Source organism: Thamnophis sirtalis, unplaced genomic scaffold (genome assembly GCF_051295495.1).
Source record: "Thamnophis sirtalis isolate CommonGarterSnake01/CBP01778 unplaced genomic scaffold, rThaSir2_p1.2 scaffold_6, whole genome shotgun sequence".
Classification (NCBI taxonomy): domain Eukaryota; kingdom Metazoa; phylum Chordata; class Lepidosauria; order Squamata; family Natricidae; genus Thamnophis; species Thamnophis sirtalis.
In genome coordinates this window covers 2,910,467-2,935,173 of record NW_028261386.1, presented here as the reverse complement: position 1 = coordinate 2,935,173, position 24,707 = coordinate 2,910,467, and the positions used below count along the sequence as shown (strand labels likewise).

The 24,707-nt window shown below is 46.8% G+C and overlaps 1 protein-coding gene across 4 annotated transcripts in view; it reads left to right on the top strand.

Moving 5' to 3' along the window:
• CLTC (clathrin heavy chain) overlaps positions 1–24,707 on the top strand; it is a 110,565-nt gene that overhangs the window by 24,508 nt on the left and 61,350 nt on the right. For 2 of the 4 annotated variants that reach the window (XM_087717110.1, XM_087717109.1), the window contains exons 2-6: positions 13,829–14,036; positions 16,684–16,725; positions 18,500–18,768; positions 20,925–21,086; positions 23,742–23,855. In XM_087717110.1, coding sequence (XP_087573236.1) covers positions 13,829–14,036; positions 16,684–16,725; positions 18,500–18,768; positions 20,925–21,086; positions 23,742–23,855 — 795 coding nt within the window. The remainder of the gene's footprint in view (positions 1–13,828; positions 14,037–16,683; positions 16,726–18,499; positions 18,769–20,924; positions 21,087–23,741; positions 23,856–24,707) is intronic. The other 2 variants (XM_087717111.1, XM_087717112.1) reach the window with 1 other exon arrangement.

Genomic DNA, 24,707 nt, shown 5'->3' with positions numbered 1-24,707 from the left:
AAAAACCCTCAAAAGGCAGACTCAATGTATGCCTGGCTCTTTTCCCACCAGTTTTCTATATTTCTATGTTTCCTGGGCCCCACCAAATGTACATTCCTTGCATAGATTTTCTGCAAGATTTAATGGGGCAGGTTGATATAACGGGGGAGAAGTGATACCTCAGATATTTTCACTTTGCAATTGTCCAAGATCACCCGATCTTTTTCTTGATTAGTTAACCTTGATGGGGCTTGAACTGAAAATACTTTTGTAAGCAACTCAGTGTGCTCGACAGGGAGATGGCTGGCATATAAATTTATTTAATAAACAATAACAACAACAACAACAGCAACAACAACACACCTATCCTCCGCGAGCTGCACTGGCTACCCATTAGTCTCCGGACCCGCTTCAAGGGGCTGGTCGTTACCTATAAAGCCCTACATGGCATCCGACCTGGGTACCTGAGAGACCGCCTCCTGCCGATCACCTCCCATAGACCGATTAGATCTCACAGGTTAGGTCTTCTCCGGATTCCATCTGCCAGCCAATGTCGGCTGGCGACTCCCCGGGGGAGAGTCTTCTCTGTCGCAGCTCCAGCCCTTTGGAACGACCTCCCCGTGGAGATCCGGACCCTTACTACCCTCCCGGCCTTCCGCAAAGCCGTTAAGTCCTGGCTGCTCCAGCAGGCCGGGGGGGCTCTTGAAATATCCAGCCCCACGGAAACTGACTGTTGTGTATTTTAAATGTGTTGTTTTGTGTATTTACCCCCTTCCCTTGTTTATTGTAAGCCGCCCGGAGTCCTTCGGGAGTGGGCGGCATACAAGACCAATAAACTCAAACTCAAACTCAAACAATCATAGACATCGCAATACCAGGTGATAGGAGGGTCGCCGAGAAGGAACATGAAAAAATCACAAAATACCAGGACTTAAAAATCGAAATTCAACAACTATGGCACAAACCAGCAGTGGTAATTCCAGTGGTAATTGGCACACTGGGTGCTATTCCAAAAGCACTGGAATTACATTTAAAACAGTTAAAAATTGACAAAATCACCATCAGTCAAATGCAAAAAGCCGCACTGCTTGGATCTGCACGCATATTACGAAAATACGTTACGATGTCCTAGGCCCCTGGGTGGGGCCCGACTAGTAACCAATGCCAAATCCGGTGAAACAACTGGCCACTGTGATGCAATTGTATAATAATAATAATATTAATTATGGGGGTTTGGCCCAATCCTGAACATATCTGATTTTGGATTTCCTTTGTCAAATACAACTTTGCCATGGAAGGGCCTTTGTTGTGAGTAAATGAGGTTATGATTTGGGCTATTGTAGTGATTTGGATGTTGGAATAGAATAACAAGAGTTGGAAGGGGCCTTGGAGGTCTTCTAGTCCAATCCCTTTTCACAACGTCTGGAGTCAAGTTGTTCCGTTGATTAATTGTTCTCCCTGTCAGAAAATTTCGTCTTAGTTCTAGGTTGCTTCTCCAGTTCAGCTACATTTTTTTGTTAGAAAGTCCTTTTCTGAGAGCAAACTCTGTTAAATGCCGAATGAGTACCTTTATTAAAAAAAAACAACTGGCAAGTTTGAGCATGTGTTGCTGCTCCGAAGCGCGATTCCTTCTGCTTGCATAATATACTTGTTGAAATGAAATCCTACAGGTGTGTTTCCTAAATATTAGGAGGGCAGTGGGACAAAAGTTCAAGAGGACATCCACAAAGGGTCTTTTGCCGCTTCGCCTAACAGCCAAGCTCTGGATAGGGAAGGCATTTGCAGAACGGTTTGTCCTGCTTATTATCTAAGTAACTGGATGAGTTCATAGCAGGAGAACCGGTCCAGTGGATAATCCCCCATCCTAAGCCGTTTAAAGCCTTAATGTTCAATAATAGTACCTTCAACTTCACAAATCTTTTTAGCGCAGCAGTTGTAGGTTTCCAGTCCATATCCAGCCCTCTGAGCTCATCGCTTGGGACATCAAGCAGAAGAAGGAACGGTTTCTGCTTGCTTTGATCTTTTCTTTTTTAAAGCAACGGTGGTGGCTAGCCGAGAGCAGGGAACAAATTAATGGACAGCGGTGATGTAGAAAAGAGACGGGAGGATCAGGGCACCGAGAGGGTGTTTATTCCCACAGACAAAACCTCTGAAGCAGCATCATTATGAAAAGAAGCTACTGGCCGACTTTTGCGAACCATCATTATTTTATTAAATTTTATTAAAAATAATAAATTATTTTATTAAATTAAGGAGGTGACTCTTGGCTTACAAGATAAAAGCGAGAATATAAGGAGGCAGATGTTTCATGACCCAACTAGGCAATATCATCAGTGCAAAGAGGAGGTGGGGTTTGCAGAGAGGAGGAAGAAGAGGAAGAAGACGGGGGGGTTCTTGATGCTCTCTCAGCTTGGCTGTTTTCTTGCAGATGTTTCATGACCCAACTAGGCAATATCATCAGTGCTAGGAGGGAGTGGGTTTTGAAGAGTGGAGGAGGAGGGCTGTGGGGTCCTTGGTGCTCTCTGAGTTTGGTTGTTTTCTTGCAGACAGTTTATTATCCAACTCAATAACATCATCAGTGTTAGAAGTGAGATTTGCGGAGAGGAGGAGGAGGAGGAGGACTGTGGGGTCCTTGGTGCTCTCTCAGCTTGGCTGTTTTCGTGCAGACATTTCATTACCTATACTAGGTAACATCATCAGTGCTAGCAAACATCAGCAAGAAAACAACCAAGTTTAGAGAGGACCAAGGACCCCTCATTTCAACCCAGAGCTACAAATACAGTTAGTCCTTGACTTACAACAGTTCATTTAGTGACTGTTCCAACTTACAATGGCACTAAAAAAGTGACACAACCATTTTTTACACTTAACGACCATTGCAGCATCCCCAGGGTCATGTGATCAAAATTCAGACACTTAGCAACGGGCTCCTATTTATGACGGTTGCATTGTCCCGGGGGTGTGATCCCCTTTTGTGACCATTTTATAAGCAAAGTCATCGGGGAAGCCATATTTGCTTAATAAATGCTTTTAACTTAAGCAACTGTAGTGATTCACTTAACATCTGTGGCAAGAAAGGTTGTAAAATGGGGCAAATTCACTTGAGAAATGTTTCGCTTAGCCACAGAAATGTTGGGCTCAACTATGGCCGTAAGTCTAGGGCTACCTGTATTCTCCTTTTCTTTGCAACAATATAAGATGTTGAAATATTAACAGGGTGAAACAATATTGCTAGAAACCAGGCAACCTTTTTAATAGTTTACAAAGTGTGGGTGTGCAGAAGAAAAATTGGAATCTCGTTGCGCCCGCCAGCAGCCATCAGTGGCGTACAGTGAAGAGGTTGGGGAGGAAGATGGGCCAGTCCTGGAGTCTGGGGAAGGCTCTGATGAGGGCTCTGTATTGGAGGCAGAGAGGAGGCCAAGGCTGTCTGGCAATTATCAGCTGTCTTCGGAGTCAGACATCAGTGAGGCAGACGAACAGCTGGAGCCTGTTCGCAGAGTGCGCTTGCGCAGAGTTGCCAGACGAAGGGAATAGCTAAAGAACAGGGGTCGACTTGGGAGTAATTCCACAGGTGGATGGTGAATGGCCCCTCCCAGAGGAAATAAAAGAGGAGCGAAAGGGGAGTGGAGTTTGCAGGAGACCATTAGTTCGCTTAATTGGTTGGTGACTCTCCGAGACTCCTTGCCAAGTTTTGCAGCTATCGGCCTGTCAACTCTCCAAGCCAGATAAGGTCTGTGACTGTAAATCTTCCCTTAAAAGTCTTTGCTGGACGTGAATGAGCAGAATTCATGGTAAATTAATAAAAGGTTTTTTTGTCGGGACCAGGAGACTGCTTCCTGCTCTTGGGAAGCCTCAGTCAGAAGATCTCATGATTTTAAAAAATGGCCACTGTTTTCTTTTTTTCACGATCGGATTCATGAGCACCAGGTGCCCTGAATGGTACCACAGGTGGTTGCTGTACAGGCCTTGAAGGTGACTTCGCAGACCAGCTGTAGCTCCGTACGGAGTGTGTAAGTGTGTCACATTTGCACGGGCTCAGGTGAATTTCTGTTGTCAGCGTAATAAAATATCTTTGTAGGTGACCATGAAGAGAAATTTTTGCCGGGTGTTCTCGTATATTGGAGAACCCCACTCTTCTGCATGCAACATGAGATATTCCAGCCTCCACAACCACCGTGGGCCAGAGTCTTGATGTCTAATAGCATGCCACTTGGCTGAGCTTTTTCAAACATTTAGAACAATATCTAATTACAATTGTTACAGTTCTTCTGTAAGATTACATACTATTATCCTCTCACAGGGCAGAGCGCGGCTGAGGCTCATGGTGACATATATAGAAAGCCACCTAGCAGATCTATAGCGAAAATGAGATTTCAGCCACAATATATCGTGGTTATAGCTCGATCTCGGGGGGTAAAGAAGTAGAACATATGTATTTTTTGACTTGTTGTTTTTAAAATCTGTTTGTTGGTCAATAGCATTTAAATTACTGTATTTTTCAGAGTATAAGATGCACTGGAGTATAAGACGAACCAAGATTTTGAAGAGGCAAATTTAAAAAAGCAAGTTTTTGCACTCTGCAGACCTCCCAAAAACGGCCAGTTTTTCGTGAAAACAGGCCCATTCCCCCCCTCCCAAAGGGCATAAATAGCCTTTAGGAGGCTTGTAGAGTGCTCCTGGGGAGTAACCCCCCCCCAAACAAGCAAAAAATGGTTCATTTTTCGTGAAAACGAGCCTGCTTTTTGTCAAAATATGGGCATGCATACCCTTTAGGAGGCTTATAGAGTGCTCCTATTTCAGGGTCATTTTTGGCCCTGGAATTTAGAATTGAAAATGCAATACTTCTGGAAGGCATCAGGTTACAAAAGCCTCTCGTAGCAAATGTTCTACCCTCAAAAAAGTTACTTTTAACAGAGGGCTGTAATTAAGCACAATTATTTTTGGGATGGGCGGTTTGTAGTTTAAACTGTGGCTAAACCTTCGCTTTGCATGGATCAGAGGTCCCCAACCCCGAGCCGTGGACAAGCCCCGTTCCCTGGCCTGCCAGGAACTGGATCATGCGAGCAAGCGAAGCCCCATGAATGCACATGCAAGATCCAGGATCCAGTTTGCAGAAAACTACCCTCCATAGAACTGGCCGCCGTCACCCAAAAGGTTGGGGGGTGGGGGCGCTGACATAGATAACTCTTGGTGTTTGTCCCGTGTTGGTTACTTAAATGATGAAACGGAATAAGAATGGCTTCACTCTAAATGTATAATTTAGAGGCTGCTAGGCTCAGTTTGAAAATCTTTGGAGTAAACTGAAAAAGCGAACGGATTGGTACAGCCAAGTACTGTTGTAATTAGCCATTGTGAAATGCTGATAACATATGAGGAATGAGCGCTAGAACTGTTGCTAAGGCCCTAGGGAGAATGCAGAGAAGAGCAACTGAGGTAAGGAGGTTTGAAAGCCTTGAGAAGGAGTCAGGAAGAAGAGGGGGACAACCTATTCTTCAAAACACCTGAGGGCAAACCAAGAAGAAACAGATGGAAACTAACAAAGGAGAGATCCAACCTAGAACTAAGGAGGACTTTCCTGACAGTGAGAACAACTCATCAGTGGTTTTGCCTTCAGAAGTTGTGGGTGCAGCACCACTGGAGGTTTTTAAGGAGAAATTGGACAGCTGTTTTTCCAGAATGATACTATAGAGTCTCCTGCTTGAGCAGGGGATTGGACTAGAAGACCTCCAAAGTCCCTTCAAGCCCTAGGACTCCATAATTTTATAATTAACCCAGGTAGAAAGCATGTTTAAGGAAGGAAGACACTATGCATTTGAGATATAGATAAGAGACCACAGGACCCAGCAGCTGCATTTCCTGGAACTCAGTAGTATACCAATCACCTTTCACTTTCCAAACTTACCAATTGGGAGTCTTTTAAGTGCGAGACGCGGTGGCTCAGGGGCTAAGACGCTGAGCTTGTCAATCAGAAGGTCAACAATTCGAATCCCTAGCACTACATAACGGAGGGAGCTTCCATTACTTGTCCCAGCTTCTGCCAACCTAGCAGTTCGAAAGCGTGTAAAAAAGGCAAATAGAAAAAGAGGGACCACGTTCCGTGCGCCTTCGGCATTTAGTCATGCTGGCCACATGACCACGGAGACGTCTTCGGACAGCGCTGGCTCTTTGGCTTTGAAACAGAGATGAGCATCATCCCCTAGAGTTGGGGACGACTAGCAAAGTGATGGCTAACCTTTTTCAGATCGCATGCCAAAAGTAGTGGGAGCGCAGGGGGGTCGTGCGTGGGTGACTCCACACCCATAATGCTATGTGCGCGACCACTCCCCCTGCGTGTGACCCCCGGCCTCTCCCCTGCTTTTGGCCCGCGATGGACCCATTTTTTGCCCTCCCTAGGCTCCAGAGGCTTTCTAGGAAAACAGAATCCCCTCCCCTCCCTGGAGGCCTTCAGGAGGCTTCCCTGAAGGCTCCGAAAGGTCAAAAACCGGCCATACAGCCAACCCGGAAGTTCGAGAACGGTAACTTCCGGTTTGCCTTTAGGGCTGTTTTTCGCACACTGGAACGTGAAAAATCGCTCAATGCACAAACCAGAAGCCCGTTCCCAAACTTCTGGTTTGTGCGTTGGGTGGTTTTTCACCCTCCAGAGGCTTCAGGGAAGCCTCCAGAGGGCAAAAAAACAGCCCAAAAAGAAGGCCGTAGCACACGCTGGAATTGACAGATGAGCGCTTCGCATCCCCTAACAAATGACTCCTCCTGCCACCTGTGATCGCCGTCACAGGGCTAGCACATACCTTAAGTGATGGATCTAATTCTGTAGAATACCAGGAGATAGGTATGGCACGGTACAAGAAAAAGAGATTGAAACCGAGAAATATGTATTCTCCCACATAAAACCGCTTATGAAGTGAACGGGTATATTTTCTAATCTTGGCTGTTCATATTTAACTAGAAAGGCACTTACATTCTCTTCCTCTTCAGGGCTTTCTTAATTCAAAAACCTCTGCATATATATATATATATATAAAAAAGGAGAATTTGTGTATGTGGGTATAGTGGGCAAGTATTTCCAAGACCTGCTTTGTGCTTCAGAAGGACTTGGCCAACTTGTGTAGAAAGCAGTTAACCTCTTGTACTTTCGGAGGAAGAAGAAGAAGATAGGAAAACTAAAGGTTCAAGGGTATCTCTTTATTCCAGCAATTTAGAAGCTTCATTGGCAAGTGAATTGCTATAAAAGGAGTGGCACATTACTAATTGCCCATGGAGGATTATTTGGAGGGTGTGGCTCTGACACAGAACTAGATGGCACAGTTATAATCAGATTCCTACGGGGAAAGGAAGTAGAAACTTCAGACAAGCTGTAGTACTCACTCTTCAGGTGACATCGGAGTTGATGGCATGTGTTACACACCCCATGGTTTGGCTTGCCCTACAGGTTGCTCTTGAGATCCCAACCAGGGGTGGGCTGCTGGGGGTTCGCAGGGGTTCGGGAGAACCTCTAGGTACGATTCTGTGCAGTTCGGAGAACCCCTAAATCCCATTCCTGGTTGGCCCTGCCCTGCCCCCCCTCCCAGGAGTCCCCACATGGCCCGTTTTGGATGCAAGTAAGTGCAGGGCCCGCACGGAGGCTCAGAGAGGGCGGAAAACAGGCCTACTGGAAGTTCCGGCATCCTGAGCCTGGGGAGGCCATTTTCGGCCTCCCGGAGGCTTGAGGAAAGCCTCTGGAACCCGGGTAGGGCAAACACACACACCCGCCCGCCCATCATGGTGCAGGAGGCCGCCTAGGCCACGCCCACCATGGCCACGCCCACCCAGCAACCGAGCAGAGAACCCCTTGCTAAAAATTTTGATGCCCACCCCTGATCCTAACCCACGTGTAGAACTAGCTTAGGGGCAGATAATCATGGTGAAAAATTTATCTGTGGGTGGTTAAGAATTGACACCAGCTTAACTGCATAAAAGTCAAAGCACAGCCTGTTAAAGTCATATTTCTGACTGGTGTGATAGTAATATTAATGGCTGTACTTGGATAAGGGGAAGCTTGTATCCAGATGTTTGCTTGGCTTTGAAGCTCATTAAAGTTGTATGAACCGATGTCGTGGCAACTTGCTTTGCTAAAGCATACCGATCCTGTTATTTGCTAAAAGTTTATGATAGACCGGGGGCGATAGCTTGAGAATAAGGAGATAGAAATTCAGGTGAAGAAGGAAGTTTCAGGTTTTTTGAGATAGGGCAGGGATGGGTCTCTAACGTATGCAGCTTGAGTCACCTTCCTCACTTCCTTCTTGCTGTTCTTAGTATCGCAGCTGTTTCTGACTTTAATTGGGCAAAATCCAGTGCTCTTAGATTACCAATCAGGAAGAATCACGACTACACATTTAAGTGCCAGTTAGGATAATGTATTGCTCATGCTTATACACCAGAATCTAGTCAACTAATGGGTCACCACTAAATTGGCATTAGATAAGAGTCAACAATTCAAGAGAGGTTGGGCATAGACTAGGGGTGTTAAACAAGCAGCCCACAGGCCCGGATGCGTCCCCACAGAGGCCATTCCCATCCCAGCTCCATGAATGGGAAAACCGTCGCGAAACGTCACATGACGGCAATGTGATGTGGTGGTTTGACACTCGTGACATCGACTATGAGTGGGAAATGTAAAGGCTCTAGGCTAGGGGTGTCAAACTCACGTCGTACTTTTCCTCCCTTCGGTAACCAGAGGGCATGGCCAGTGTATGACACATCCAGCCCAGGGGGTTGGGAGTTTGACAGCCCTGCTCTAGGCTGATTCCTCTCTTGACTCCCCCCACAGGCTCTGCTCTTTCCTACATAAGAGATTTTTGTTTTTTTTTAATGTGGAAGCAAAAATGTCAAGAGTTTTAAGCTCACGGATCATGGGCTTACAAGGAGTCACCCTTTTGAGGAAAGCAGCAGCAGTTATAACATCATAAAATCAAAATGGGGGAACAGAGAGGGAAGGTTGAAAGGTAGGAAAGGATGCTTTGGACCAAGGGGAAACAATCTTTCTTTCTAGTGGACAATCCCTCAAATATGAGCCAGCTGTGTGCAGCAGCTGCCAAAGAAGCCAACACAGTTCTAGGCTGCATAAACAGAGGGATAGAATCAAGATCATGTGAAGGATTAATACCACTTTATAATGCCTTGGTAAGGCCACACTTGGAATACTGCATCCAGTTTTGGTCACCACAATGTAGAAAATATGTGGAGACTCTGGAAAGAGTGCAGAGAAGAGCAACAAAGAGGATTAGGGGACTGGAGGCTGAAACATATGAAGAACGGTTGCAGGAACTGGGTATGTCTAGTTGAATGAAAAGACGTACATGGGGTGACATGATAGCTATGTTCCGATATCTCAGGGGCTGCCACAAAGAAGAGGGAGTCCAACTGTTCTCCAAGGCACCTGAAGACAGAACAAGAAGCAATGGATGGAAATTAATCAAGAAGAGAAGCAACCTAGAACTGAGAGGAAACTCCCTTACAGTGAGAACAATTAATCAGTGGAACTACCTGCCGCCAGAAGTTGTAGGTGCTCCAACCCTGGAAGTTTTAAAGACGAGATTGGATAGTCATTTGTCTGAAATGATACAGGGTTTCCTGCCTAAGCAGAGGGTTGGACTAGAAGACCTTCCAACTCTGTTATTCTATTTCCTAGCCCAGCATGTATGAAGATCACTGCAGGGATTATGAATTGGTTGTGCGTGCTTAGATATGCTTTGCAGTAGAAGATGGCCTTGAGTCCAAAACAATTGCCTGTCCCTGGCTATAAGTTCGGTTTAATTGAGCAGTTGTCAATTGCAGCCGAATTGCTTGCAGGCTGTTAAAATAGAGAGTAAGGAACAGAATATCTGGGAAAGCTGCTTGAAGGAAGGACAACAGGAGACACTATGAACCTGCCGCCCCCCCTTTTTTTCTGTCTTTCACCAGTCTTACCACTCTGAAATTGCAGCCATGAAAGTAGCATTAGCTACTTCCAGCATGTAGAAAATGAAGAGTGTGCACACTGTGAAAAATGTACCGCAGGTAGTCCTTGACTTGCAAGCATTCATTCAGTGACCATTCAAAGTTACGACGGCTCTGGAAAAAGCGGCTCGTGACTACTCCTCACACTTAAGACCATCGCAGTGTCCTGCGGTCAGGTGTCCACACAACGTTCGGTGGTCACGTGACCACTTGGGGTTTTATGAGCGTTGCTCTGGCCTGGAGCAAGGGTCTTCAGCCTTGGCAGCTCTCCAAGCCAGATAAGGTCTGTGACGGTAAATCCTTCCTTGAAAGACTTTGCTGGATGTCAATGAGCAGAATTCACAGTCAATTAATAAAAGAGGTTTTTTTTATCGGGGCCAGGAGTTTGTTTCATGCTCTTGGGAAGCCTCAGTCACAACACCATCATGGTCAAAATTATTTTGGAATATTTGACACCATGGTATCTGCAGAACCCACTCATCAAGACAATCATGGGGACTCCAGTCCCAAATATCTAGAAGGCTTCATATCACCTTGAAGATTGCTCTTAGCATCTAGCCTTGCCTGCCGTTGTCCTGGCCGCACAACAGAAGGCCACATCCCTTTAACAGTGGCCCACACCCTGCCTTTATCAGAGGCTGCAAGGAAGGACCCAACAGAATTCGAGAAGGCGGACCCTTCGCGAGGCACATGAAATATCACTGATAATAGTTTAGTTTACTTTATTGTCATTGCACATTGCACAGCAAAATTAAATGCCACATTATACACATGTGCATTATAACTATAAAAATAAAAACACACATCCTTCATATGCTATACAATTGAATTGAAAACCCCTGATATTGCATTAATATTTCACTATACAGTAGAATTCAGTATGGTTACTGCCCTGGGATAGAAGCTGTTTTTCAGCCTATCTGTCCTTGTTTTTATTATCCTGTACCGTCTGCCGGATGGTAATAGTTCAAAATAAAAAAGGGTGCACAGGATGAGATGGATCGTTTTGAACTTTCTTAAGGCAGCGGGAGCTATCAAGCTCTTCCAAGGAGGGGAGGGGGCAACCCACGATCCTCTGGGCAATGACATTGACCCTCTGGAGCTCTGTCCTATCTGCCACCATGCAATTGGCAAACCAGACATAGGTGCAGCAAGTTAAAATACTCTCTATGGTGCAGTGGTAAAAGCAGAGGTAACATTCTGCCGGTTCACGCTGTTCAGTAGTTTCTGAACCGGTAGTGAAGCTAATAGGATACCATTATTGGGTCACCAGTAGTTTTTCATAGAAAGACACAATGAATTCACGGCCCCGAGTTCTCGCATCCGTTCGGATGGGAGTGATTCCAGAAAAATGTCTGAGGAAACACGAACCGGTTGCCTTGAATGAATCACTCCGGGGTAGTAAAAAGACGAGCTTGCATAAATGTGGAAGTGAAACTTTCGGGGAAATTGCCACAGAGGGGGAAATCTCTTTCGAAAGAAATGGCCCTCGGAGGCTGTTTTTTTTGCTGGCTGAATGACTGTCCTCAGCCTCACAGCTAAGTAGGAAGTTAACGTTAAAGACCCCTTACTGCAAACCACAATCGAGCAGTAGTTGCTTAAACATGGCTTTTAGAAAAGAGAATAATGGTGCTGAAAGCTGCTTTCGGTCGTCTTAAATTTCATGGCCGATTCCTAAGCCCCACATGCAGCGGTGGTTAAATCCTATTGAAGTAGGAAAAATGTCAGACTGTTTAGTAATTGCTGCTTAAGGGGTCGTCCAAGAAGAACAAATGTGGAACGCTTTTTAGCTTTCCATTTTTTAAAGGAAGCCTCGTCCTCCACTAAGCAAAAAGTAGCTTGCTTTGCTGTTGCCTTAGCATCTTAAATCTATAAACCCAGCCATTGTGGTTTAGGGTTAGTAGACACATGCCATGAGCCAACTGTGATTTATTTAAGAGCGGTGGCTTAGCGCAAATGGGTATTTGCTGGGGAAAACCCCCACCCCTATATATTTTGATCAATTTGAAATCCGTCTTTTTGGCAAACTTGGCAAATTTAAGGTGTTGTGTAGATGCTGCCTGGGGAATTCTGGGAGTTGAAGTCCACACATCTTAAAATTGCCAAGGTTGAGAAACTGTCCTGTCTTAGCTTAAAAACAAAATAAATAAACAGGCACCCCCTCAAAGCTGGTGAAAGTGGAAAACTTCATCAGGGCATAATTTTTTGTACTTTTCCAGACCGTATATCTTTGAATAGTTATTCCAGGGGTCGGCAACCTTAAACACTCAAAAGAGCCACAAAAGGTCCTAAACGGAAGCCCCCCGTTCAATTCTGAAGCCGACCGGAAGTCCGGTTCCCCCACCATAGAGTCTCCTCCTAGTGCAGCATCCTTTTTTACCTGTCCTAACACAAAGCCCTATCAATTGTGCAGCCAACTGCGACAGAGCTGCAGCAGAAGGATGAAAAAGCCACATGCGGCTCCAGAGCCACGGGTTGCCAACCGCTGACCCTATTCAGTAGCTGTTGAGTAGCTCAAATTATTATTTTGCATTAATCTGACACTATGTCTTCATCCTATTGGACCAGGATAAGTGATGGTATGAGCAGTAGCATGGTTCCACCACAAAACCGCGCTCGACTAAACCGCGTCCGACTAAACCGCATAGCTGACGTCATCAACAGGGCGACAACAGCGCGGAGACAGAAGCACGCTGTAAACCTTAAACCTAAAATTAACCCCTAAACCTAAACCTAACCCCCCTAAACCTAACCCTAAACCTAACCCTAAACCTAACCCTTAACCTAACCCTTAACCTAACCCTAAACCTAACCCTAACCCTTAACCTAACCCTAAACCTAACCCTAAACCTAGCCCTTATCTTAAGTTGAATCGGCTTGCTTTCAAAGCGCTATTTAAAGCACCCTTCTTTCTCCGCGCTGGCTGTTGTCGCCCTGTTGATGACGTCAGCGACGCGGTTTAATCGGGCGCGGCTTAGTCGAGCGCGGTTTTGACGGGTCACGCAGTAGCAGAGATCAGCTGGCCACTCTCCCAAAGTTTTAGTGCCTGGCAGCTAACAATATTTTTTAAAGCAAGTAAAAACAACCTTTCATCAGTTAGAGGAAAAAGTCCTGGCCATTGTAGTAAATTCTCAATTTACAGCCATAATCGGCAGTGGAATTTCCGTTCCTAACCAAGGCATTTTTAGTTGTGAGTTGTGCGGGATTTTATGAACTTTTTTTTTTTTTTGCCATGGCTGGAAAACACATTCACTACAGTGAATCACGAGGATGTTAAGTGAATCTGTGTTCCCCCATTTCTTTTTGGAACCTGGCTGGAAAGATTGCAAATAGCAACCACATATCTCCAGGACACTCAACTATCATAAACACAAGTAGTCCATAAATACAACAGTTCGTGTTGTACTGGCTGGCGGGAGGGCGCACGTATGCGTGGTGGACCTGAACTGGGGCGATAGCTTGCGTGCCCTCAGAAATGGCTCCGTGTGCCACCTGTGGCACGTGTGCCATAGGTTCACCATCACAGCCCTATATCATCTCAGACAAATGGTTGTCCAATCTCTTCTTAAAGACTTCCAGTGTTGGGGCATTCACAACTCCTGGAGGCAAGTTGTTCCACTGGTTAAATGTTCTGACTGTCAGGAAATTTCTCCTCAGTTCTAAGTTGCTTCTCTCCTAGATTGATTTCCACCCATTGCTTCTTGTCCTGCCTTCAGGTGCTTTGGAGAATATTGTCGCAGGATATCAGTTGTTCCAAGTAAAACTGCATTTTGCAATTGACAGTTGTTGTTGTTGTTATTGCTATTAGCCATGAAAGAGGGTTTGCTGAATTACTCATTCAAACCTTGATATTCCTCCTGTGTTTTGTTTTTAGCTCCAGAACCTGGGTATCAACCCAGCCAACATCGGCTTCAGTACGTTGACCATGGAATCGGACAAATTCATCTGCATACGAGAGAAAGTGGGAGAGCAGGCTCAGGTGGTCATCATTGATATGAACGACTCGAACAATCCGATCCGCCGGCCAATTTCGGCTGATAGCGCCATCATGAACCCTGCTAGCAAAGTGATTGCCCTCAAAGGTACGGAAAATGTTTTCCAGCCGATTTCCCCTTTTCATGATTCCAAGGCTTGGATTTTAATGTGTCTGCTGAAGTGTCCCAGCATCCTAGGTTCCTTGTTGGAACCGCAATTGCTAATTAAATAAGCATAAATTTTCATTTTCTCCCCTTGATAGTAATGAAAGACTGTGCTTTGCCCAGTGTTTGTAACAATAATTGTGTGAAAACTAATGGGATTGATTAGTTCCCAAGCATTTGACCATCTCGGCATTATCCTATCTTAAAATGTGCGCTTTTAATCTGTAGCAATTGAAAAGATAGATGCTGTCCTTTTAAAAAAATAAGAAGAAGCAGCAGCATGGAGGTTTTGTTAAAATACTTCAGGGCAAAGATATAGATACTTCCTGCAAACACAATGACTTTTATTTTCCTAAGGCATGCACAAATTCCCTACCCTGTTATATGCCGAATATCCAGGGGTGGGCTTCAAAAATTGCAGCAATGGGTTCGCTGTCCTGTTGCTGTGTGGGCGTGGCCATGGTGAGCGTGGCCTAGTTGGCCTCCTCTACCACGGCAGTGGGGGGGACACATTTTTCACCTTCCCCAGGCTCTGGAGGTTTTCCTCGAGCCTCCGGGAGGGCAAAAACTACTTCCCCTGACTTCTGGAGGCTGGAAACAAACCCGTTTCCTGACTCCAGAACCTCTGGTAAGCCCATTTTCCCCCCTCCCTGAGCCTCCGCGCAGGCCCTGCACTTACCTGGCATGATGAAGGGGCCACATGGAGACTCTTGGGACGGGAGGGGTGGGGTAGGCATGGCCAGCTAGGAGTGGCATTTGAGGGTTCGCCAAACTGGGCAGAATCCTAGACAGAGGATCGCCTGAACCCGTTCAAACCCCCAGCAGCCCACCCCTGCGAATATCTCCTGATCTAGATCGTTATAGGGGTAAATCAAAATGAAGTTATCGTTCCTCTTACAGGACTATAGGGGCGGCGTGGTGGTTAAGATGCAGGGCTTGTTGGTTGGAAACCCAGCAGCCGAGGTTCAAGGCCCGAGGGCCACGTGACGGGTGAGCTCCCGTCCTCCCCCTCAGCTCCTGCCGATCTAGCAATTCGATAGCAGGCAAATGCGAGTAGATAAATAGGTATCAACCTGGTGGTAAAGTAACAGTGTTCTGTGACGTGATGCTGGCCACGTGACCGGGGAAATGTCAAGGCTCAACGGTCTTGAAATGGAGCGCTGCCCCCTAGAGTCAGCAACAAGTAGAGGGGTAAAATCCTCCGGGACTCCTTACGCAAGGGTCCCCAAACCCTGATCCGTTGATTGATCCATGGCATGCCAGCAACTGGTCCGCACAAACAAAGCCCCATCCGCGAGATGCTGGCAGCATGCAAAGCCACGCCCCCTCCTGTCCACGGAAAAGCCTCCCCCCACGGGACCGGTCCCTGGTGCCCAAAAGGTTGGGGGCCGCTGCCTTACGCAACTATAGTTCTATTCTACCTTAGGCCTCTTATGGTTCCAACTCACATCCCAAGTTGAACTACCTTGTTTCCCCCAAAATAAGACCTCCCCACATAATAAGCCCAGTCGGGCCATTCAGCGCATGCGCTAAAGTAAGCCCTCCCTTGAAAATATTGCAACACAATAGCAGCCATGAGGTGACCACGCTTGCCGCCTCTTGCACCTCAAAAACAATACGATCCCCATCCCCCGAAAATAAGGGCAAGCGCTTATTTTGGAAGTCAAAAGAAAAGACCCCGTCTTATTTTTGGGGAAACACGGTATCTTTACAATGGATGCTAAATGTCTCGGATAAACAGTTCTTTTCTTCCCCCAAAGCACAGCAAATCGGCCTCCAATAATGTCCACAGGTTGCCACGTTTTTGTTTCCCTCCCCATGGTGGATAAACTTGAGGTCTCAACTGTCTCATTACAGCAGCGTCCTCTTTTCTGACGGCTTTAATGTTTTATCACTATTTTTGTCACACTTCCTAATGCTTTCTTGTGTGTGCAGATGGTGAGTTACCTCTGTTTCAGATTGTATTTGCCTTTGTCCTGTTTTATGAAAAGGGAATGCCAAAAGATTGACAGGCTTCAAAAGTTAGCGTTTGCTGCATTTACGAGGGGCTGCCGATGTGCAAAACTCAGTGATCCAGGAACGGGATGCTCTGGGACACTCCGGGACATCTCCTGGATGAGTTAGTTCTGCGCATCCCTAACCAGAATCTCTCTTCATGCCGCGTGAAGTTTGGGGTTTTCCAGCACTCGGTGACAATTGGGAAGGAGGGGAAATAATGCTAGAACCTGCAAGCATTTCTGCTTGGGTACGCATCGGACTTTTTATAAACGGGACAGAGACTTACAATATCATATCTGGCTGTATATTGCTTTTTGTGTTTATTCTGTATATATAACGTAGTGGGGGGGCTGAAATGAAGCCTTTCAGGCTTTCAAAGAAAAAGGAACGAGTTCTTAGCCTATTGATTTATGTATATCAATATTGATTTATACCCCCCCCTCCCCCATTCGTTCAGGATTCAAGGCAGTTCCCTAGCCCCTCCCTCCCTTGTAAAAACTATCCTCCTGAAATCCATGATCATGTAGGGTTGTTGTTGTTGTTGCTTTTTTTTAAATAAAAAAAAAAAATCAGCTTAACCTTCTATTTAAAGGACAACATCCGAATATGGAATCTAACTCTTTGGTGGACAAGTGTGAGTGTTTAACCCTCAAATTTAGTGTTTCAATAGCTTTGAAAGTCTTTACCTGCATAGTTTCAGTGCTTTTGTGTTCCTTTGGATTGAAGGTGGTGCAGTCTTGTGGGGCTGGTAGTGTCCTTGAAAATATCTGTAGCTCAATCTCTTAGTCCCTCGTCCCCCCCCCCCTCAAACTTTTTAGCCTGTTCTCCCCTTGTTCCAGTATGTTCGCTTCTAGCCTCCCCAGCCTTCCCCTCTCTTCCACAAATGTCATATCTTTACGAAGAGGTATATTCTCTTCCCTGTGCTTGTCCTTTTAAACGACATCATCAATATTTTATAGCAGGGGTGGGGAACTAGGGCCCTTTTATGATTTGTGGACTTCAAGTCCCAGGATTCCTGAGCCAGGAAGTTCACAAGTCTTAAGCTCAGGAATCCTGGGACTTGAAGTCCACAAATCATAAAAGGTCGCTAGTTCTCCACCCCTGCTTTACGGTAATTGACATGTAAGGGGGGTAATTTCACAGGGTTCTGGGTATTTGTGTTTTATCCCTTCTCTATCCTACATTTTCCTCAAAGATCTTCAGAGGAGTTCTCATTTTATTCTTAGGGAGCGATCCTGTGTGGCAGATTAGAGAGGTTAGATTAGATTACATGGAAGGCCATTTCCTGAATTTGGAACACCCACACAGGAATTCAGACTCACATTTTCCTGGTTTGTGGGTCTCAGCTAAAGCACACTTAACACCACATATAAGAAGGACTTTGAAAGTACCAATAGAAGAGATTATCTGTAGCTCAGGGTTGAACAGTGGGGTTCTTGGTACTCTGAGCTTGGTTGTTTCCTTGCAGAAAGCTTTTCATTGCCCAACTAGGTAGTATCATCAGTGCTAGGAGGGAGTGGGGTTTTCTCTCATTTTATATATAGATGGCTTGTCCTGTCAGTATTTGTGGGATGGTTCATAGCGATTTCTTGACAAGGCTGTTGTTGGGGAACTTGCATGAACAGTCTCACCAATACTGGCAGAAACAGAGAGTTTACCTCCTCTCTTTCAGCACTGATGATGTTAGGTAGTTGGGTAAAGAAACGTCTGCAAGAAAGCAACCAAGTTCAGAGATCCCCAAGGACCCCACTTTGAAAGTTTGGCAGCATGATCCACATTGAACATTATTGGGGTATTCCTCTTGGTGACCTGCACCCCCACTCTTCCTAGTTGTAAATATACTCTCTCCCCTTTCTAACCCCCCCCCCCTTTGTGTTTGCTGTATGTTTTAGTCCTTAGTATGCGTTACGGGCAGCAGTTTGTTTAAAAAGCTTAAACTAACAATTCCATCTGCAAAAGTTGCCCCCAAGATAAGACAGGGCAGCTAACCTCGGGCGATCCCCATATTTCTCCTAGATATGGATATTATTAACGTGTGTGTTGCACTGATGTTGTATGTCTTGGTGTACTTTTTATCTTCTCAAGCAAGACGTGAAATGAGTTGCTTGGGTTAAGGACGAGTAACTTTGCATGAATGTTGAGCATCATGAGAGAAAACACTTGTGCTGCAACTGGCTTTGAAAGCCCTTAATCAGTTCAGCCCTTGGCTCTCTTAGGACTCACGTAGGACAGAAATGGCCCTTGAGAATTTGGCCATTTTTTACTGTCAAGTTACCGTGCATGATCCTTTCCCTGGGTTGGGATTTGGATATCCAGATAATCTTCGCAGGCTTAAACATCTGTAGGCTTTTAAGTGACTGGGCCATCCCGAGGAACTCCGCTCAATTAATGCACGCTCCTGTCTTTAGCTGGGAAGACCCTTCAGATTTTTAACATTGAGATGAAGAGCAAAATGAAGGCGCACACCATGACGGATGATGTCACCTTCTGGAAGTGGATTTCCCTGAACACCGTGGCGCTGGTGACCGACAACGCTGTTTACCACTGGAGCATGGAAGGAGAGTCTCAGCCGGTCAAAATGTTTGATCGTCATTCCAGTCTTGCGGGTTGCCAGATTATCAATTACCGTACCGATGCCAAGCAGAAATGGTTGCTTCTGACTGGGATTTCTGCGCAGGTAAGAATATTAAGGCCCTGCGGTAGCTTAACGGTTAAGACCCTGGTCTTGTGAGCTGGAAAGCCGGCAGCCCGGGTTCGATAGGATAGGAATAGGGAATAGAAAGCAGAGTTAGAGTAGAGTTTGGAATGGAATGACCGAGTTGGAAGGGACCTTGGTGCCTTTTCTAGTTCAACCCCCTGCTTAGGCAAGAAACCCTATATCAGTGTTGGCAAACCTTTTCAGCATCAAGTGCTGAAACGGGAGCACACACGCAAGGGAACACCAGAAATGGGAACAGCAGCTCCTTGGCACGCACGCGGGAGCACCGGAAACCAGAAGAGTAGCTCCCCGGTGCCCATGTGCATGCTGGGAAATTGAGCTTGTGCTTTCCTGCACACGCATGGATGCCAGCAACCTGGTCTTTCAGTTTTTGGCAAGCATGCATGCGCAAAGACCATCTGGCCAGCACACACCGGAATCCAGAAGAGCAACGGCCGATGGCTGGTGTTCCTGGAGAGATGGGTCTGCATAGGTTCGCCATCACAGCCCTATATCATTTCAGCCAAATGGTATAGTTCCTAAGCCTGCAAATGCGAGGAGATAAATAGGTACCACTATGGCAGGACGGTAACAGCGCTCTGTGACATCATGCTGGCCCCATGACCAATGAAATATCTTCGTAGAGTGCAAGCTTGAAATGGAGATGAGCAATGCCCCCTACAGTCGGCAACAACTAACGCAGTAAAATCCGCAGGGACTCCTTCAGCTTTTTTATAGCCTAATGGGAACGAGCATTAATTAAAGCTGGGACCTCTGTTAGAGGACGTGGGAGAAGGTGGTTACTTTCTCACGTACATTCTGTGAGAAAACAGCCAAAATTCCCCTCTAGAACTGTTTGTTGTAGCAAAATGGAAATCTTTGTCTCCGAGGCCAGTCCGTGACCCATTTTAGTTCTGCTTCCCGTGCAGCCTTGATCTCTCTGCAGAGCATTGGCAAAGCCTCAACAGCTAATCTCTCTTAGGGGAAGGACCCCTGCTATAAACCTCACATTTTAATTTTGTTGGTTACACGAAGAGACACACGTCCTGCAGGCAGAATTTGCTTGGGACAAATGAAAAGAGAAACATTTCCGATTTTGATTATATGCGGTGGTTCCTAGTTTTAACCCTTAGCCACAGACGTAAGCTATTACAGACATGAGGTCATAATGACCATTCATACCATTTCCTTAATCTGTGAAAATACCATATTATTGGAGTATAAGACTCACCAAGGTTTTGAAGAGGCAAATTTAAAAAAAAGTTTTTGCACTCCGCAAACCTCCCAAAAGTGCCCCCCCTTTTTTATCCAAAAAAAAAGGGCATGGATAGCCTTTAGGAAGCTTGTAGAGTGCTCCTGGGGTCTGGGGTGGCAAAAGTGAGCAAAAAACGGCCTCTTTTTCGGTCATTTCTGCCCTCCCCAGCCCCCAGGAGCACTCTGGAAGCCTCCTAAAGGTTCTGCATGGCCATTTTGGGGAAGGGGACGGGGTTTCAGGAGGCAAAAAATGCTGTATTTAGTGTATAAGACGCACCCAGATTTTCAGCCTCTTTTTTGAGGGAAAAAGGTGCGTCTTATGCTCTGAAAAATACGGTAATAGGTGGGATATGTTGTTAAATTTACTTTATATTGTTACAATTTTCATTTATTGGTCAAATTAACACATTTTATAAATTTTATTTGCAACCGGAACACTCCAGTTCTAAAAATAGGGGTGTACCGAACATTTTGGGAAACAATTGCCATCACTATGACCTCAGGTCTGCGTGCACATGCCTGGTTTTTTTTGGCGTTTTGGAGAGCGTTTTCAGACCGTTTTGAGGGCTGTTTCTGCCCATTTTTCCAGCTGTTTTGCGGGCTGGTTTCAGCCTGAAAAACTGCCAAAAACAAAATGGCCCCCAAAACAGCTGGAAAACAGTCTGGTTTCTGGCTGTTTTCAGGCCGTTTTCCAGTGCTGCAGTGCCCATGAAGACCAGCTGGCCAGCACACATGTGCATGCTGGAAACCAGAAGAGCAGCTGGTGATGGCGCTTGTGCCGACACAGAGAGGCTCTGCTTGTCACCTCTGGCACACGTGCCACAGGTTCGGCATCACAGTTCTAAATCATTGTTTCTCCCCCCGCCTTTCCCTTCTTAAAGCAAAACCGTGTTGTCGGAGCGATGCAACTTTATTCTGTGGATAGGAAAGTGTCGCAGCCCATCGAAGGCCACGCTGCCAGTTTCGCCCAATTCAAGATGGAAGGCAATACGGAAGAATCCACTCTGTTCTGCTTCGCAGTCCGGGGGCAAGCCGGGGGCAAGGTGAGCCTGTGGGTCCAATCTCCATTCATCCATCTCTGGGGATGGGAATTTGGCCTTCAGTGGGTTTTTATTTCATACAGGAAGTCCTTGACTTACGACCACAGCTGGGATCAGAACACCTGTTTCTAAGCGAGTCAGTTGTTAAGTGAGTCGCACCTGATTTTTTTTGGCCATGTTTGTTAAGTGAATCTCTGAAGTTTTTAAGTGAGTCACGTGGTCGTTAAGCAAACCTGGCATCCCCCGTTTAATTTGCTAGCCATTAGCCAGCTGAAGCCTCCGGAGCGCACGGGCAAACCGGAAGTTCGGGAACGGACTTCCGGTTTGCTCGGAGGGTCATTTTGACTGCTCCGGAGGCTTCAGGGAAGTCTCCTGAAGGTCCCTGAAGCCTCCAGAGGAGGGAGGGGAGGCTGTTTTCGCCCACTCCAGGCTTCTATAAAGCCTCTGTGATTTGTGATTTTTGTGATTTTATTAATATTTGTAGGCCGCCCTTTTCCCTGAGGGGACTCAGGGCGGCTCACATAAAATCGGGGAAGGGGAATACAGACATTAAGATAGAAACATATAATAAAATAGTAAACAACATACATTCATCATTCGGGAGGGGTAACTATCTTTATCCCCAGGCCTGACGGGCGAGCCAGTTCTTAAGGGCTGTGCGGAAGGCCTGGACGGTGGAGAGGGTGCGAATCTCCACGGGGAGCTCGTTCCAAAGGGTCGGGGCTACTACCGAGAAGGCCCTCCTCCTTGTGGTTGCCAGCCGACACTGGCTGGCCGATGGGATACGGAGGAGGCCTAATCTATGTGATCTTATTGGTCGCAGGGATGTAATTGGCAGAAGGCGGTCTCTCAAGTATCCAGATCCACTACCATGTAGGGCTTTATGGGTGACTAATAGCACCTTGAAGCGCATCCGGAGATCGACAGGTAGCCAGCGCAGCTCGCGGAGGATAGGTGTTATGCGGGTGAACCGGGGTGCACCCACAATCACTCGCGCGGCCGCGTTCTGTACTAGCTGAAGTCGCTGGATGCTCTTCAAGGGCAGCCCCATGTAGAGCACATTGCAGTATTCCAGCCTAGAGGTCACAAGGGCCCGGGTGACTGTTGTGAGAGCCTCCCGATTCAGGTAGGGTCGCAACTGGCGCACCAGGCGAACCTGGGCGAATGCCCCCCTGGTCACAGCCATTAAGTGGTGGTCAAACGATAGCTGTGAATCCAGGAGGACCCCCAAGTTGCGAACCCTCTCTGAGGGGTATAGAATTTGACCCCCCAGCCTGAGTGATGGAATATTGGTCGAATCTTTGGGAGGAAAACACAACAGCCACTCGGTCTTTTCTGGGTTGAGCACAAGCTTGTTAACCCTCATCCAGTCCATAACGGCTTCAAGGCCTCGGTTCATCACGTCTGCCGCTTCATTGAGTTGGCACGGGGCGGACAAATACAATTGAGTATCGTCCGCATATTGATGGTATCTTATCCCGTGCCTGCGGATGATCTCTCCCAGCGGTTTCATGTAGATGTTGAATAGTAGGGGGGATAAGACCGAGCCCTGAGGCACCCCATAAGTTAGGGGCCTAGGGGACGATCTCTGCCCCCCCACTAACACCGACTGCGACCTGTCCGAGAGGTAGGAGGAGAACCACCGCAACACGGTGCCTCCCACTCCCACCTCCCGCAGTCGTCGCAGAAGGATACCATGGTCGATGGTATCGAAAGCCGCTGAGAGGTCAAGGAGGACCAGGATGGAGGAGTGTCCTCCATCTCTGGCTCTCCAGAGATCATCGATCAATGCGACCAAAGCGGTTTCTGTGCTGTAACCGGGTCTGAAGCCTGACTGGAAGGGGTCTAGATAGTTTGCTTCCTCCAAGGACCGTTGGAGCTGGAAGGCCACCACCTTCTCAACAACCTTCCCCAGAAAGGGAAGGTTGGAGACTGGACGATAGTTATTAAGAACAGCTGGATCCAAAGATGGTTTCTTCAGGAGGGGTCTCACCACCGCCGCTTTCAGTGCGCCTGGGGAGGGTGAAAAAGCATGCAAAAAATGGGGAGTGCCTGTAATGCACCCATGCGCACTGGGGTGTGTGTTGCTCATTGCATTATGGGTGTGGCACGCCCATACACCATCCTGTGCTCCCCCACTTATGGCACGCGAGCCAAAAAAGGTTCGCCATCGCTGCTCTATACCGTTTCAGACAAATGCCTGTCCAACATCTTCTTAAAGACTTCCAGTGTTGGGGCATTCACAACTTCTGGAGGCAACTTCTGTTCCACTGATTCATTGTTCTAACTGTCATATTTATGATGGTTGCAGTGTCCGTGGGGGAGGGGGGATGTCACATGATCCCCTTTTGCCATCTCCTGACAAGCAAAATCAATGGGTGAAGTGAGATTCACTTAACAATACTGTTACTAATTTAACAATGGCAGTGATTCACCTAACAACCGTGGCAAGAAACGTAAAATGGGGCAAAACTTGCTTAACGCATTTTCTCACTCAGCAACATACATTCTGGGCTCAATTGTGATTGTACGCCGAAGGGCTACCTGTGGTCGGTTTCCAGCCCTGGGGCCACCTCTTCTTGCTTGATGAAGCCAAGTATTGGCAATCATGGATCCCTTTCTAAAGATGGCCTCCAACCTGATTTTCTTTCTGTGCAGTTGCATATTATTGAGGTCGGGGCACCTCCCACTGGAAACCAGCCATTCCCTAAGAAAGCCGTGGACGTCTTCTTCCCACCGGAAGCCCAGAACGACTTCCCAGTAGCAATGCAGGTATGGTACATTAACAAGGAACGGCCTTTAGGTGTTCCTCCGTGGAATAAGCAGGCCAGCTGGCCCTGTGATCCAATTTTTGTCGAATGCAGGGGTCTCTAACTTTGGCAATTTTAAGACTTGTGCTGGCTGGGGAATTCTGAAGTCCACAAGTCTTAAAGTTGCCAAGGCTGGGCATCCCTAGTCTATGTTGTGGCCCGCCAGCAGTGCTGGCAGCAGATTTGGACAGTAAGGAGGTTAGGGAGGAACATAGGCCAGTCCTGGAGTCTAGGGAAGGCTCTGATGAGGGCTCTGTGTGGGAAGCAGAGAGGGGCCCATGGCCGTATGCCAGTTTTGAGCTACCTTCAGACATCAGTGAGGCAGACAAACAGCTGGATCCTGCTCCCAGTGTGCGCATGCGCAGAGTTGCCAGAGAAGGGAACAGTTAAAGAACAGGGGTCGACTTGGGAGTAAGGCCACAGGTGGACAATGAATGGCCCCTTCCAGAGGAAATAAAAGAGGAGCGAAAGGTGAGGGGAGTTTGCAGGAGATCATTAGTTTGCTTAATTGATTTGTGACCCTCCAAGACTCCTTGCCAAGTCTTGCAGATCTCGGCCTGGCAGCTCTCCAAGCCAGATAAGGTCTGTGACTGTAAATCCTCCCTTGAAAGACTTTGCTGGATGTGAATGAGCAGAATTCACAGTCAATTAATAAAAGGGGTTTTTGTCTGGACAAGGAGTTTGCCTCATGCTCTCGGGAAGCCTCGATCAGAACAGTCTAGTGGTTATGACACCAAGCTAAAAATCAGGAGACTCTTGAGTTCAAGTCCTGCCTTAGGCATGTAAGCCAGCTGGGTGACTTTGGGCCAGTCAC